General features: G+C 39.8%; 1 protein-coding gene across 1 annotated transcript; it reads right to left on the bottom strand.

The window, feature by feature from the left end:
* Positions 1-11,293: 11,293 nt before the first annotated feature.
* Positions 11,294-13,843, bottom strand: LOC148584639 (uncharacterized). The gene is made up of 4 exons (XM_088518552.1): positions 12,893-13,843; positions 12,461-12,850; positions 11,948-12,121; positions 11,294-11,848 (listed from the first exon to the last, which is right to left on the bottom strand). The coding sequence occupies exons 1-4, from the start codon at positions 13,841-13,843 to the stop codon at positions 11,294-11,296; spliced, it is 2,070 nt and encodes a 689-aa protein (XP_088374678.1).
* Between the last annotated feature and the right edge of the window lie 1,625 nt (positions 13,844-15,468).

A 15,468-nucleotide genomic window follows, 5' to 3' on the forward strand; every position in this document is an offset into this window, starting at 1 on the left:
GTGGACATTCATTTTAAATTCAATGGTCTATAAAATGTCAGCTATTTTTGTATAATCAGGGCATTAAATGCTGGCTTTTGTTTTACCGAGGTTTAAATGTTTTTATAGACCATTGGATTTAAAATGAAAGACTACGATTAACAATTGGAGAATCTCCAATTTCTCCCCAATTGGAGGAGAGCCGGATCCAGTCGAGATAAACACAATATCGTTACTTATAGTAAAACTTAGGAATAAAACACCTGCATATATATTTAGGCATACACATGGACTGCATAACCTATTTGGTCGCTGCCACACAAAATACAATGTGGAGTTGTAATAGGTACTATTATAATATAGTTTAGTTAGTTGAGAAGGTTATTATACAGTTTAGTTAGTTGAGAGTTAGTTGAAGTGTTAGTTGGGAGAGGATGTATAAATAGCTTGAATGAAAATTTAATCAGTATCTTGATAGGCAATTGTTCATTGTGAACTTGAAGTTTGGCATACTTGAACATGCTTAGGAGGTTGAGTAACTCTCGAAGTTACTCATTTGTTCAATAAAGATTCTCATCTTTCCATTTCTTCTCCTCCATTATTCATTCTTTTCTTACTTAGTTTCCATTTACAATGTTATTCCATAACAGCACTATTACAAGTTGTATCAAAGCCCTTGATCCGTTCGATTCCATTTTCAAAAGCTTCGATTCTACAAGATGTTGGAGATGTTCAGTTATAAAAGAATGCACCAGAGAAGGTGTTGGCGGCCGCAAGGAGAGTGGTAGCAAGAACAAGTCCTAATCTCGCAGATACTTGAAAAATGTACAGAACTTCAAAAAAGTTTGCAAGAAAGTCAAGAGAAGTTCGAAAGTCGAGAGAAGTATGACCAAACAAAGCCAGAAATCAAGGCTGTCAGATTGGAATTTCCAACTTTCAATGGTGAGGATCCAAACTCATGGTGTTATAGAGATGAACAGTTTTTTGACTTCTATGAGATAATCGAAAGACAAAAAATATGCATCACTGCATTCCACATGGAAGGCAAAGCCTTATCTTGGTTTCGAGCATTACGTGCTAACAATGAATTTATTACTTGGAATGAATTTTTGGTAGCTCTTCAAGCACGATTTTCACAAGATTCACAGCAACAACAAATACATGAGATTATATTGTTAGATGATGATTCAAAGGTAGAGGAGTCAATAGGTGGAAATTTCATGGAAAGGGTCGAAGAGTCTGAGAAGGTAGATACCCAAGAAGAATTCAAAAAAGGAGCAGAGGAGTGTCAAGAAATCAAGAATGTAGACAAGTTGGAGTAAGAAGAAGAATAAGAAGAAGAAGAAGAAGAAGCAAAAAACAAGATGATTTAAGAAACCGTTCTGGTTGTAGATGCCCATCGTCCGTTCGATGAAATTCCTCAACCAAGACAGCTGGAGTTGAGCTTCTCAAAATCTATCAGAGCGAAGAATTATCAAAATAGTGTTAGGCTTTATCAAGATGAAGAGAATGTGTTAGATGAAATGATGGACAAACAACTAGAGCTAAGAGACGAAATGTTTTGGAAATATAATTGGTGGGTCTTTAAGACAAGGTGGAAATTAAAGGAAGTGAGGCATCAATGGTGTTTTGATCCAGGCAAGCAACCCTACTTTGTTCGATTTGTGAAGCTTACTCGTTCATCAATCTCTTGGGCAACACATCATTTTAAGTTGCTAAAGTATCTGGTTGGTTTAAAGCATCGATGGCATTGGAAGATAAGAATGTGTTGAGGGTAATTGGTCTTGAGAGGGCCAACGCTGTCATGCAAGGTCTGATGGTTGTGATAAGGTTCGAAGCAGGGCTCTTTTTAGTTGCAGAAGAAAGGAGACATGAGAAAGGAAAGTCAACAAACAAGAGGGGAAAGCATACACGAGTTAAGGAGGACACTCCAAAGAAGGAACACTTGGCAGCCAACAAATTTCGCATTACTCAGTGAGTTACACCGCTAAGAGTGAAGTTGCTTACGGAATTGGGCAGTTTGTGTGGTTTCATGGCATGCATGTTTTCAAGCTTGAGCTATGTGAAGGTTTTGGCAGTGTTCGAATTCATATCGGCAGTGTCTGAATTCATTTTTTTTCAAGTGCACCTTGTGGGCAAGGTGCTTTGAAGAGGTGAGTAATGTAATAGGTGTTAGGAAATTAATCATATTTCCCAAGACTTGTGAGATGCAAAAAATTATGAAGAATGCGGAATAACAAAGATTAGGCAACCAACACACGGCACCAAGATTTAAGTGGTTCGGCTTAACAAGCCTACATCCACTGGTGGAGACGACCCAGAGAAAATTCACTATCAAAAGATGGAGTACAAAAATAGTAGAGAGAAAATTACTCATATCCCAAAGCCACAATACATTCAAATCTCACTATCACACAAGAGAGATTATTCTCAAAATAGAATATAAAAGATAGATGTATAAACTTTTCTTTTGCTGGAACAGATGGCGGCTAATCACTATTTTCTTCTTTCACTTTGCAGCACATTTTCTTCTAATCACTTGTTTTTGGCTCCCCCAAAAACACCAAGAAGAAAACACAGTGGCAGCCCTTGTACCTCCTATTGATCTTTATCAAATTCTCTCTCATGTTGTGTCTACAAAACATATGTTTTTCTCCCCTTTTTTTGGTGCTTCACGTTTTTGGCACACAAAACAAGAGAACCTGATCATGCTTTTATTGAGCATGAAAGTCAGTTGCTCTTTCCTTTTCCAACTTGAATTGTAGAAGAAATCCAACACCACAAAGGACAAGAAAAGCTAAAGTGGTCCACACACTCCAACTTGGAAAAGGACTTCAAAACCGGTTGAACCAAGAACCTCTCCTACTTGGAGAAGGAGACAAACCACTGGGTCCCACCATGACTTTTAATTCAAGTCATACTTAACAATCTCCACCTTGACTTGAATCCCATCAAGTCTACCAAAACATGTCTCCTCTGAATGTCTCCGCCTCAACCCCAAAGGGCAATCACATTTTATAAATGTCACTCAAGTCCAAGCCCCTCTTGAACTTGAGCATAAAACCTAGTTTAGACATAACACCATGCTTTCCTACCAGCCTCGTAGACCATACGTTTTTCTCTGATGACTCTTTCTTCCTGTAGACCCATTTGTACCTTTTAGCCTTCTTTCCTTTGGGTAATTCTGCCAACTCCCAAGCTTTACCTCTCCATAGTGACTCCACTTCTTTTGGCATACCATCCTAAACAAACGATGGATCTCCTCTCCTAGCTATCAGAGCAAAAGAAACCATATCCTCAAAGCCATACCTCTTTGATGCCTTTTGATCACGTTTCTCTTTACCTTTTGCTAAAGTGAACTCTGTTCATCAAGCTCCGCTTCCAAGAATTGTTTCTCTTTCTACACTGTACTTTTAGAAAGATCATCTAAGTTAACAAACTTAGACTTTTTTTTAGTTCCTATTGTGTAACTTCAGGTTTTGCACTTGACCCATCCTTGTAGATAGCACACTTATTAAAAGTCACATTCCGACTTTTAATAATCTTCCGATTTTGATCACCATAAAATCGATAACTGAAGGCCTCATCTCCATATCCAATGAAGAAACACTTACTAGATTTACCATGTAGTACACTCTGAGCATCAAACTCAACATGGATATACGAAGCACAACCAAAAACTTTCAAATGTTAAAGATTTACTTCTTTTTCACTCCAGACTTCTTCCGGTAGTCTATGGCTCAGGGAAACGGAAGGTTCCCTATTTATCAATTATGCAGCAGTGCTTGCTGCATCAGCCTAGAAAGTCTTTGGTAACCCAGCATGCAACCTCATACTCCTAGCACACTCATTGAGGGTCATGTTTACGCGCTTAGCCACGCCATTCTGCTATGGTGTTCCTGAGATAGTTTTCTCCATTCTAATCACATTCATTGCGCAAAACAATTTATACCCCCTATCTTCGTATCTCCTCCATTGTCTGATCTCAAACACTTGAGCTTCAAGCCCGTTTCAGTCTCAACCATGGCCTTCCATTTCTTAAAAGTCTCAAATACATCAGATTGACATTTCAAGAAATAAACCCTAACCTTCCTACTTGAGTCATCAATAAATGTGATGTAATACCGTGAGCCTCCAAGAGATGCCATTGGTGCAGGACCCCACAAATCCATGTGTACCAGCTCCAGCTTTCCAAACTTAGGTGCTTTGTCTACTTTCACGAAACTCACCTTCTTCTCCTTCCCTAAGATGCAGCCTTCACACAAATCAGACTCAACTGACTTCAACTCCGGAAGTTTCCTCTTTGACATAAGTACCTTCATCCCTTCCTCGTTCATATGCCCAAGCCTTAGATGCCATAGTTTTGAGTCATCACCCGCATCTGCAATGGCAATTGTATCCCTATTGTTCGTTATCATATAGAGAGTACCCGTCTTATGATCACGAGCCAAAATCCTATCTCCCTTGCTAACCTTCCACTTTTCACCGTGGAAATGAATTGAATGCCCTTTCTCATCAAGCTGTCCTATTGAAATCAGGTTCTTCTTCAGTTCCGAAACATGCTTGACCTTCTGTAACTTCCATACCCAATCACTATGAACTCTAATGCGAACATCACCCATGCCTACAATATCCAGTGCCGATCCATCGAGCAAATACACCTTCTTGAAATCTCCACCAACATAGTTCTTGAGAATTTCATGGATCGCTGTCGTATGAAAATATACTCATGAGTCTAAGACCCAAGAATCAAGGGGACTGTCAATAGAGAGAAGTAAGGCATCATATACTTCTTCTGTCACTACATTTGCATAATCATTCTCAGTCTCCTTCCGTAATTCTCTGCAATTCTTTTTGTGGTGGCCAGTCTTACGACAGTTCCAACACTTGGGGTTTAAAGCAGCACCAGAACAAGAGGCTTCACCCGCATCTCTTCTGTGAACCTCTTCACTGAGAATTAAATCCCTGAGGTCTTCATAGCTTAGTTTACTCTTTCCTGCAGAGTTACTCACAGCCATCCTTACGGCTTCCCAGCTATTTGGCAATGACGCCAAGAAGATCAACGTGTGAACCTCATCATCAAAATCAATTTCCACCGAGGACAATTGATTTGTGATAGTGTTAAACCCATTGAGATGTTGTGCCACCGAAGCCCCTTCCGCCATCTTTAGGTTGAGCAATTTCTTCATTAGGTGCACTTTGTTGTTAGCCGACGGCTTCTCATACATGTTCGACAAAGCCGCCATTAGACCTGCTGCGATCTTTTCCTTTACAACGTTGTATGCAACTAATTTTGACAATGATAACCTGATAACTGCCAGGGCTTTACGATCAAGTAGAGCCCACTTGCTATCATACATGTTGTTGGGTTGTTCTTCCAAAAGAGGTTGATAGAGGTCCTTCCCATAAATGATATCTTCAATATGTACCTACCAGTACCCAAAATCTGTGCCGTTGAACTTCTCGATCCCTCTCTTTCCTTCTTCTATTGCCATCACTCCCACTCAAACCAAAAGCTTTGATACTAGATGTTAGGAAATTAATCCTATTTCGCAAGACCCGTGATTAAGAAGAATGCGAAATAACAAAGATTAGACAACCAACACACGACACCAAGATTTAAGTGGTTCGGCGTAACAAGCCTACATCCTCTGGCGGAGAAGACTCGGAGAAAATTTAATATCAAAAGATGGAGTACAAAAATAGTAGAAAGAAAATTACTCAAATCCCAAAGCCCCAATACACCCAAATCTTACTATCACACAAGAGAGATTATTCTCAAAATAGAATACAAAAGACAGATGTATAAATTCTTCTTTTGCTGGAACAGATGGCGACTAATCACTATTTTCTTCTCTCACTCTGCAGCACCTTTTCTTCTAATCACTTGTTTTTGGCTCCCCCAAAAACACCAAGAAGAAAACACCGTGGCAGCCTTTGTACCTCCTTTTGATCTCTCTGAAATTCTCTCTCACGTTGTGTCTACTGCACATGTTTTTCTTCCCTTTTTTTGGTGCTTCACATTTTTGGCACACAAAACAAAAGAACCTAATCATGCTTTTATAGAGCATGAAAGTCGGTTGCTCTCTCCTTTTCCAACTTGAATTGTAGAAGAAATCCAACACCACAAAGGACAAGAAAAGCTAAAGTGGTCCACACACTGCAAGGGCCTGTTTGGGATTGGTTTGAGGATACTAAAAGTGCTTTTAATACTCAAAAAGTCTGTTTGAAAAAAAAAAAAAAAGTATTCGTTTAATAAAAAAATTAAAAGCGTTTTTAAGGGTCCAAAAAACCTAAAAATTGTCAAAACACACTTTTGGCAAAAGCTTAAAAATGAAGTTTTTGCTTAAAAGCTCTTGTTGACTTAAAAAATCTATTTCTCAAATGCAATCCTAAACAGGCTCCAACTTAGACAAGGACTCCAAAACTGGTTGAACCAAAAACCTCTCTTACTTGGAAAAAAGACAATCCACTGGGTCCCACCATGACTTTTAATTCAAGTCATATTTAACAATCGGTATTGTTATAATATAGTTTAGTTACTTGAGAAGGTTATGATACAGTTTAGTTAGTTGAAGTGTTAGTTGGGGGAGAATGTATAAATATTCTAAATGAGAATGTAATTAGTATTTTAATAGACAATTATCCATTGTGAACTTGGAGTTTGGCATACTCGAACATGCTTAGGTGATTGAGTAACCCTCGAAGTTACTCATTTGTTCAATAAAGATTCTCACTTCTCATTTTTCCATTTCTTCTCCTCCATTCTTCATTCTTTTCTAACATAGTTTCCATTTACAGTGTTATTCTATAACAGCACTGTTACAAGTGTCAATAACTGGGGCAATCAACAAACCATCAAAATATGTTATTGGTGGGAGCAGACACACATGTCAATGCGAAGAAGATGATGAAGCTGAGTATCACTAGCAGTAGCTAGCAGACACACCACGATGCCAGTGAGTTTGCTACATTATTCCTAACAGGCACAGGCACATGCAGCCGTACACACACACACACACACACATATATATATATATATATATATATACATGAACAAATGCCTTCACACACACACACACATATATATATATGAACAAATGCCTTCCGGCCATCCAAATGAAAATTGTCACACACACACACAGATATATATATATATATATATATATATATATATATATATATATATATATATGAATAAATGCCTTCCGGCCATCCAAATGAAAATTGTCAGACATATATATATATATATGAACAAATACTTTCTGGCCATCCAAATGAAAATTGTCACACATACAGATATATATATATATATATATATATATATATATATATATATATATATATGAACAAATGCCTTCCGGCCATCAAAATGAAAATTGTCACACATATATATATATATACATATATATATGAACAAATGCCTTCCGGCCATCCAAATGAAAATTGTCACACACACACACACACACACATATATATATATATATATATATATATGAACAAATTCCTTCTGGCCATCCAAATGAAAATTGTCACACATATATATATATATATATATGAACATATATATATGAACAAATGCCTTCCGGCCATCCAAATGAAAATTGTCATCCTCATGCATAATTAAAGACATACAAAGTAGAGAGGCATAAAAAATACTACAAGTCATTAGTACAAACAAATAGACATAACAAAATAACATAATAGTACCTGTTAGAACACAGTTTTTCGATGGATGATGTGGCACAATTTCTGGGCTGTACAGCGGCGTTGGAGGACAGGTCAGTCGTTGTACTACGGTGTCTGAGGACGGATCGGTCTGGTACACAAGAGCAAACAATAAGGTTAGATTCCTCGGTGGTTTCCCGGCGGGGATACTCCGATGCCTAAGTCAGTAATCAGAGAAGGAAGATGTAAACAATACAGAGCTTAGATAGCAAAAGTTGTGATTACCTTAGTATTGATAAATGACTTGTATTTATAGGCATGAGAGGAGTTTGATCTCCCATACGTTTAGGGATCTTATCCCTCAATATCTGCTGTGCAAACATTTGAAAAGTGGGATAGTGTTTGTTAGCTGTTTCATGATCTTAATAGCCTAAGATCAGGGGATAAGTATCATAGCTTTTGTGCGATGTTAAGTCAAAATGCCCGAGTTGGACTCGGTAACCTACACTAGCTTGGAAGCCAACTGACATATCTTGATCGACATAGATAACCTGAATAGCAGAGGACCAGTCATATCTCTATGATGGAATGACCAATGCACCCTTCGGTCTTTGACTATCTTGGCCCATGAGTAATGCCTCAAGCTAAGAGCCTGAGACCTCCTTAGGCTAAGTCGACTGAGAGCTCAACAACCCAGTATTATATGGAGCTTTGGACAAAAAAGCCCGTTGGGCCTTTTGTTGACTGATCCATGACCCAACAACACCCATGTCAGCGAGTGCCAATTCTACAAGGTGCCCAGCCAAGCAAGCCTCAAATCAGAAGGCATTTTAATAAAAGCCTTTTACATTTCTTTGTCCAGAAGCAGCTTTACAGCTTTAAAGTATTTGTCATTATCGGGCAACACCTCAGTAAGGATCGAAATACATTTTGTCATTGCATCACAAAATACTGAACTGCCCGTGTCCATGCTACTCCTTGGATGACGAGTAGTTACGAACTCCTTGAATGAAGATTGTTGCAGTTCCTTGTCCTTCTTCTTGGACAGTGGACCAAATCCTTCTCCAATGGACAAACGCTTTGCGGATTTAATCTTATATCCCACACAACCGAACATCAGCCGCAATGAAGTATTCTAATGTCTTATCAGGTGACAACAAAAGGATTAGAAAATGAAATAAAAAAATGTTAACATTCTGTATACGTGAGTACGTATATCAAACCTTCTTGTGTTTCTTTTGTGGTGGAGATGATGGAACAAGGAGTCGCTTTCTTGCTGAACTCCTTGTACAGTATGCCTATTAACCACAACAAACAATCATAATGTTAGATGGAAGAACATGGGCGATATATAGATTGAACAATATCCCAAGAGAAAGTAACAAGGAAGAAAGCAACGCTTACGTGATTGGAACAACCTTATACGACCGCGTCTTAGGGCGAGACGGGCGGGGTTTGTCAAGTGTGATTGTTTGGTGAGTTCCTTGATCTTCTAATATGACACGGGTAAGAGCAACCGATCGATGCAGCTTCCAACCATGCTTTCCCTTCGAGAAATGGTAGAGGATTAGTTAATACACTGTACGTTAAAAGTATTTTTCTTTTTTCTTTTTTTTTATTTATCTTTATTTGCGGTTTAAAATAAAAAATTTAGCAGCCTGTTTGAAATGTTGACATTAGTGAAGATCAATGGATCCAAGGGCTGCAAAAAGTTTTTATTTTTATTTTTATTTTTTACTTTATTTTTTATTTTTAAGATCAATGTTGACATTAGTGAAGATCAATGGATCCGATTAGTAGTTCATTTAGAAAGGTAGTGTTGTCCAAAAATTTTAACCTCAAAAAAATTTAGATAATTTTACCATTCTAAATGCACTAATGAAGGAAATAGAGGAAAATTAAAATAGAGAGGATCATTTTCGCTAAAAATAAATCATGTTTCAGTATTTAATGAAGAAGTTAAACTCAAGAAATTAATAAGCCATGTTTCCTCATTTTTTTTTTTTTTGGTAAATGAGAATATCATTTCATTCATTTAGAATAGGGAAACATCTAGAGCCAAAAAGCTCTAAACAGAAAGAGCATGTTGCTCTATAGAAACTATGTCATAAATACACAAAGGAATTTCTTCCAACCAAACTCGCTCAGAAGGACCACTCAAAGCATACTTAGCTAACACATGAGCTGCTCCATTAGCTTTGTGGTTTACATGTTGCACCAACCATCTCCTACGTGTATTTAACATCAACCTTGCATCTTCAACAATATGCCCATAGGGAATCCAGTTCTGCTCTGTTTTTTGTAAGGCTTGGACAACTTGTAAGGAATCTCCTTCTAAGCTGACATCTTGTAACCCCACCACCCTACTAAACTCCACCGCTTCCAAAGCTGCCATAGCTTCACCAACAACTGGAGCCTGTATAACACTGATACGTTTGCTTTGGGCAGCTATAACATTCCCTTGATCATCACGAGCTATCATGCCAAAGCCCATGCATTTATGAATGTTGTCTAAAGCCATGTCCTAGTTCAGTTTATAGTAACCAATTGGAGGATTCTTCCACTGCACCACATTCCTTACTACTTGATTCCCTTCTCCCTCCAATGTGACACACAAAGCCATATGATAATCAGATAGCATGGATTCAGCCTCTTGCGCAATTTTACAAGGATGCAGGAACTCACCTCCATGGACTACAGTGTTCCGCCTAGCCCATATCCTCTTCGCAGTGAGAGCAAATAAATTAAGATCATGGAAGCTGCATCTCTCCACCAGTCCCGCAAATACGTCTATAAAAGAATCAAAATAATCATGACTTTTTTGTAAACTGCGGCAGCTAGCACTCCAAACATCCGTTGCCAATGGACATTCCCATAAGATATGCACAATAGATTCTGTGGCTCTGCAGCAAAAAATACAACCATCCTCCTTAACAATTTTCCTTTTTAATAGGTTATCCTTTGTAGGAAGTATGTTACTACATGCTCTCCCCAAGAAGACCTTAGCTGCATTTGGGACCTGCAACTGCCAAAGTTTTTTCCACAGAGTCGTATATCCAGAGCCATCCGAACCCTCTCCCATTTGTAAAGCTTGTCTCTCTTTTTCCATGTGGTACCCGCTTCTCACCGTAAACATGCCTGAGGTAGTAGCTCTCCAAATTAACTTATCTAGATATCCATATCTACTTATCGGAATACTACAGATAATTTCTGCTTCTTCTTTCAAAAAAATATCATAGATAAGCGTTGTGTTCCAGCCCCCCAAATTCCAGTCTATCAGTGATTCAACTCTTGCATCTACCGCCAATCTCCTACATGGAGATTGCACTTCAAAAGTAGTAGGGGTGGGCAGCCATTTATCACCCCATATCCGGACCGATTTCCCATCTCCAATACGCCACAATAATCCCTCCGTAAGCACATCTTTAGCTGAAAGAAGACTTCTCCAAGCATAAGAGGGTCTGCTTCCCAACATAGCTCTAAGCAGTGAACCCCTAGGAAAATATTTTGCTTTGATGATTTGTCCTGCCAAACTCTCTGGAAACTGTACCAATCTCCAGCATTGTTTTGCAAGCAAAGCTTTATTAAAGGCCATAAGATCACGAAATCCCATACCACCCTTATTCTTGGCAAACCCCATCTTCTCTCAACTCATCCAATGAATTTTCTTATCATTATCCTTATGTCCCCACCAAAATTTTTGCATAATACTATTCAACTCCCTACATAAAGTCTTGGGTAAAAGGAAGATGCTCATACTATAAGTTAGGATCGCTTGAATCACTGCTTTCAATAGGATTTCCTTTCCAGCTAGAGAGAGAAATTTAGTCTTCCAATCCGAAACTCTCTTACATGCACGGTCAATAATATCCCGAAATTCACCAACTCGAGATTTTCCCACCAAAGCTGGCAACCCCAGATATTTATCATAACGATGTGAGACTGGAATTCCTGTCAGATTAAGGATACATTCCTTCGCCTCCCTATTAGTTTTTCTACTAAAAAAGACACCAGTTTTATCTTTATTAAGTCTTTGCCCGAAAGCCTTCTCATACACATCAAGCAAAACAGATAAACGTTGCCACTCTATTGGGGAAGCTTTACAAAAAATTAAACTATCATCAGCGAAGAACAAATGATTAAGCCTTGGTCCACCCAAAGATGTGGGAACCCCCCTTAGTTGCCCCAAAACTGCAGCCCGCTGAAATTGACAACTCAAAACCTACGCACAAAGAAGAAAAAGATAAGGCGAGAGAGGATCCCCTTGTCTTATCCCTCGTGACAGACTAATATGGCCCACCGGTTGACCATTGATGATAATGGAATATTTAACCGAAGTAATGCAAGCCATAATCAATCCAACCCATCTTGATGCAAATCCCATCTTTTTCATGACCTCCTCCAAAAATCCCCTTTCCACCCGGTCATACGCCTTACTCATATCAAGCTTCAGAGCCATGTACGTTACTCTACCCTACATACGAGAATGCATTGTATGTAAGGTTTCATAGGCAGCTAATATGTTATCAAAAATCATACGTCCCGGAATAAACGCACTTTGAGTACCAGAAATAATGTGAGGCAAAATAGTTTTCAACCTATTTGCCAAAACTTTAGACAAAATCTTGTAGAGTACATTACAAAGACTTATGAGTCGGAATTCTGTGACTCTAGTAGGATTTCGGATTTTAGGGATCAATGCTATATGAGTAAAATTAACATTTTCCTCAAGAATACCAGAATTAAAAAATTGGAGAGCTGCTTCACATACCTCATCACCTAGCTCCGCCCAATTATCTTGATAAAAACATACCGGTAACCCATCCGGTCCTAGAGACTTCAAAGGAGCCATCTGAGAAATAGCTGCACAGATTTCTTCCCTTGTGAACATCCGAAGAAAATTTTCATTCATACCCTCAGAAACACTACTCGGTAATGGTTCCAAACAAGCTTGAATACCTTCGGAGGTAGTAGAGGTAAAGAGGGATGTATAGTACTGAATAAACGCACCCTCAACCGCCTCCGGGTTATTATGAAGTTGCCCTCTTTCATCAAGGATACTACTGATTTTGTTAGTCCTTCTTCTCTGTTTAACACTGGCATGAAAAAACTTTGAGTTCTTGTCCCCCTGCTTCAACCAATGCTCCTTAGCTCTTTGTCGCCATTGTAAATCCTCCTGTTCTAGAAGAGCATTGACTTCTTTCTGTACCACTTTGATTTAAACCAAATCAGGGAGCCCCTCTACCTCCTGTAGCATCTGCAGATTTTTAGTTTTACTAACAATAGCTCCCTCCGTGGGTCCTTGCTGCACTCTTCTCCATCTCAAAAGCACCTTCTTGCTATTCTCAATTTTACAGCAAACCTCCCGCCAAACTCTTGCCCCTAGAGTCTTAACTCTCCAAACTTTTTTAATCAAATCACGGGCCTGCTGTTGTTTCCCCCACATGGCTTCATACATAAACCTCCCATGACGTGAATTCATGCGTCTACTAGTCTGCTGGAACGTGATGAATAATGGAGTATGATCAGAGCACCTACTAGCTAAAACTTCCACCTTCGTCACTAGGAATAAATCCCGCCATTGTACATTAGCCGTGGCACGGTCTAGCCTCTCCTTTATAAATTGTCCCCCAGCCCTCATATTACACCAAGTGTATTTTGAACCCCAAAACCCAAGATCCTCCAGACTGCATACTTCCATTGTATCATGAAAAACAGACATCTGTCCCCGTGGCTTTGTACCAGCACCAAACTTTTCAGACTCCTCCATTATTTCATTAAAATCCCCCACACATAGCCAAGGTATGGGAGAAAAAGACCGGAGATGGCGAAGAAGACTCCAAGCCTCACAACGTTTCCCCACTTCGGGATGCCCGTAGAAACCAGTGAACTTCCAATGTTGACCATTTGACTCTTCTCTGATGTCAGCATTAATGTGCCGTCTACTAAAATTTTGTATATCCACCCGAATGTCAGCACTCCACAACAACACCAATCCTCCGCTCCTACCAACACTGTCAACCACAAACAAATTCTCAAACCCCACCTTAGCTTTTACAGTTTCCATCTGATGGGCTACTAGTTTGGTTTCCATGAGGAAAACCATCTTGGGTTTCTTTTCTGTTACCAGACGGCAAAGATCACGAATTGTCCAAGGGTTCCCAAGCCCCCGGCAATTCCAACTCAATATACTCATGGAGATTGGCGGGGCTGTGTAACAGCCTCCGCCAAATTCCTTATACTGACCTCAGATGCATCCCCCTGCCATTTCCCTTTTTTCCCCAGCCTTATCTTCCCCATCAGACTCACCAAACCATCAAGCATCTAGTTCTGCATTTCATCCTCTCCTACGGATTCTCTGTTTCTTTTGGAGAATGGACTATCACAGCTTTCGTCTTGGGAGAGATGTTTCTCTAACAGGGCAGCAACTTTAGAAATAATTGGCCCACTCTGGCCCATACAAAAAGACCCCATCGCCTGCTTTCCCTTCTTTTGGACCTTTTGTATTTTTCTGATGGGCCTCTTTTTATTCTCCTTTACCACGTCATCCCCCTGCTTGCTTAACATAGAACCTTTTGCTGGGCCCCTCTCCATAGACAAAGTAGGTGCAGTTCTCTGGACATCCAAAGAAGCATCCCCCTTAACTTGGGGAATATCCTTTAGCCACTTAGCATCGCCCACTTGTATACCATGACTCCTAGATGGTTCCATTCCACGCAGAATATGCTCCCCCTCAGTAGAGAGTATCGGCTCGGACCCACCAGAATTTAACTTCAACTCATGCAAAGATTCCAACTTATATGTTCCTCCCACACTAACCACATGGCCTAACTGAGAGATCCCATTCGCTGCGACCACAAATCTAGGAGATACGCCCACATAGTAGTTATCATAATTCCCACTCCTGGAAACTCGGCACTCATCGTTAACCGCCTCAGAAGCCGAAAGAGATAAATCAACCGGAGCTCCACCATCGGAACTTGCACTACCGCCAGAACATGGGACCTGCCTACCACCCTCTCTTTCTGGACAGGAGTGCTCACCCACTTTCAGCTTGTTGGAATATGCCGCTTCCAGATTTCCAACACACTGGTCATAATCTCCAATCTGACCAACTCGGCTACTACCCTTTCCATCCTCAGAAACCGAGATATAAGACTTACCCAGATCACCACCATCATGATTTGCTCGACCACCAGCAGAAGATAGTTGGCTACCACCATCTTTTCCCAGATATGAACGCTCAATCACATGCTCCACACCACCATATCCAGATGGATATCTACCATGTTCCCGAAAATCAGAAACCGACCCCCTTCCACCATCCCCAAGTAAACGTTTGTAACCATCTGCACGCAACCACACCCCCCATTTCTTCTCAACAGTTTTATCACCCATACGTCCCACATTAAATTCAGGACAACCCCTTGGGCCATGAATAATTCGACCACAAGTAAAACAGAAAAGAGGTAGCTTTTCATATTTAAATGTAACCCAATGCACTTTCCCGGCAATGTGAAGGGATCTCCTTCGTTCAAGTGGTTTTAATAAATCAAGTAGGATCCGAATCCTTAAGAAGCTTCCCCATCCAACCCCATCATCGGCAACATCCACATCCCACACCTCGCTCAGAGACTCTCCAATTTTACGTCCAACCCCTCCATTCATACAGACCAAAGGCATATCATGAATTTGAATCCAAAAAGGCGACTTGGAAAAATCCATCTGAGATGGAGGGCTACCATCAAATTCATTCAAAATCAGTAAATAGCGATCAAACAACCACGGTCTCCCTTCAAGTACCCTACACTTATCTTCTAC

Source organism: Corylus avellana, chromosome 7, assembly GCF_965113065.1.
Source record: "Corylus avellana chromosome 7, dhCorAvel1.hap1.2, whole genome shotgun sequence".
In the NCBI taxonomy this organism is placed as follows: domain Eukaryota; kingdom Viridiplantae; phylum Streptophyta; class Magnoliopsida; order Fagales; family Betulaceae; genus Corylus; species Corylus avellana.

Bases quoted from the DNA above. Each gene is read 5' to 3' on its own strand.
- LOC148584639 (XM_088518552.1), bottom strand. From the start codon at position 13,843: ATGAGTATATTGAGTTGGAATTGCCGGGGGCTTGGGAACCCTTGGACA. The intron at 12,851-12,892 runs GTAGAGGGGCTC...AAAGTGGTACAG, and splicing joins ATCTGCAGATGCTACAGGAG to AAAGAAGTCAATGCTCTTCT. The intron at 12,122-12,460 runs GTATGTTTTTAT...TCTCGTATGTAG, and splicing joins TAGGACCGGATGGGTTACCG to GGTAGAGTAACGTACATGGC.